We start from the raw sequence: 1,785 nt of genomic DNA, 5'->3' as shown, positions 1-1,785 counted from the left end.
AAATAAGTAAGTATGAGGGTGTTTGCCTTATTTTTCAAACGATAATTTGAAATTTCCGGGTTTTGGAGACTGACATATGCCATCTGGATACCAGATAATGATTCTGTAGACCTCCATAAACCAAAATAACATATAAAATTCAGGACATTTGTATACAACATAGTATATGCTGAAGGTTCATATATATCGCCAATACCGACTGACACTTATTTATTTGTTAAAAAAATATTTATTTATGCCAACTTTTATTACAATTTGTAAATAAATTATTACAATTCACGATAAGTTGTTAAACTAGTATAAATAAATATACGACAATTTAATAAACAATACATAAAAATGCATATTAACAAAACAAACATCGATTATAAGCAATTTGTTGCATGCACATGGTGGCTATAAAAAGCCCGGCATGCCCATCTTTACAATCCAAAGCATCATAAACGCAGACAAAGCATTGCAAACATGTTCACCAGTATAATACTGGTCGCATTGCTTACGGCATACAGCATAGCTGATAAGGATTTAGAGACATTTTTCAAGGATTATAAAATTGTACCCGATATGATTGATGAAGCACCAAAGGAGAAGCTAAAGGTATGCTAATATTTTTATAATAATTTCTGTAAAATAATTATATCTTCCTGAAATGCAGTTAGAAATGGACAATGGCCTCTTGGTAGGAGATGGCGTTGAATATAAACCAGCCGATATGATGTCAATTCCCATTATCGATTGGCCTTCCGCCGATCCCAATAAATATTATTCCGTTTATATGGGTTGTCCTGATGCTCCCGATTCCAAGGATCCCCGATGGGCTGAATCAGTTCATTGGCTGGTGCTAAACGTTCCCGGTAATCAAGTGGATAAGGGTGAAATCTATTGCACATATATTGGACCTTTTCCCCCAAAAAATGCTGGAATTATGCGCTACGTTTATTTGGTCTATGAACAACCGAATAAAATTGATTTTGACGAGAAAGTCATTGATCCCTCCGATGGAAAGGCGCATATGAATTATAAAATAAGGAAATTTGCTGAAAAATATAATTTGGGTGCGCCGATTGCAGGTAACTTATATCGTGCCCAATGGGATGAATCGGTACCGGGTCTACATAAAAGTATTAACTTAAAGGTTGATGAGTGATTTTATTTTTGAATTTTTGGGAAATGGAAACATGTTATGATAAAACGGACATACATATTTTAGTTGTTAATAAATAAATTTTAATTTTCACGCACCTTGCAGGACACCCAAAAAATTTTAATTTTTAACACTATATGATGGGAGGATATAATATTCTTTTTTTCAAGTCGCTTTCCTGGTTACAATTAGTATCCTCATCTTTTTAGATTTGAAAGGGATTAGGAAAGGACTAAGCATATGTTTATAAGTATCGGATAATACCTTGGGGATTTGTATTCAAGGAACGTGCATATATTGCACCATTTACATACATTATTCCTTTCAAGCACTAGTGCTATTTTTGAAAACTAAAAAAATACACCACACAAGTTTCTATGGCAACGAAATTATCAGCAGATGTTCCTCTTGTGGAATGCAGGACGACATGTTATCCTGAAAATACTTTAATTTAACTCACCAACACAATTACATACACCTTGCATATTTCCTTCCTGATAAGGTTAAAATAAATTTGAAAAAAACTAATTTAAAATTAAAATTGCTCATCTTCACCCCCCAACTTTTGGGTAGGAGTCATGTGTCAGGCTACCAACAACATTTGCCACCCCATTGCATTTTTGAAGTGGGCACTTGTTCCT

General features: G+C 33.9%; 1 protein-coding gene across 1 annotated transcript; it reads left to right on the top strand.

The window, feature by feature from the left end:
- Window positions 1-465: 465 nt before the first annotated feature.
- Window positions 466-1,070, top strand: LOC133330408 (putative odorant-binding protein A5; the record flags this gene model as incomplete). The annotated part of the gene is made up of 2 exons (XM_061538842.1): window positions 466-597; window positions 656-1,070. Coding segments are annotated over exons 1-2 (547 nt in total), but the record flags the coding sequence as incomplete, so codon positions are not given.
- Between the last annotated feature and the right edge of the window lie 715 nt (window positions 1,071-1,785).

Source organism: Musca vetustissima, unplaced genomic scaffold, assembly GCF_032173495.1.
Source record: "Musca vetustissima isolate MV318-11 ecotype Yass unplaced genomic scaffold, APGP_CSIRO_Mvet_v1 utg15657, whole genome shotgun sequence".
NCBI lineage: Eukaryota > Metazoa > Arthropoda > Insecta > Diptera > Muscidae > Musca > Musca vetustissima.
This window is presented reverse-complemented; position numbering and strand designations above follow the sequence as displayed.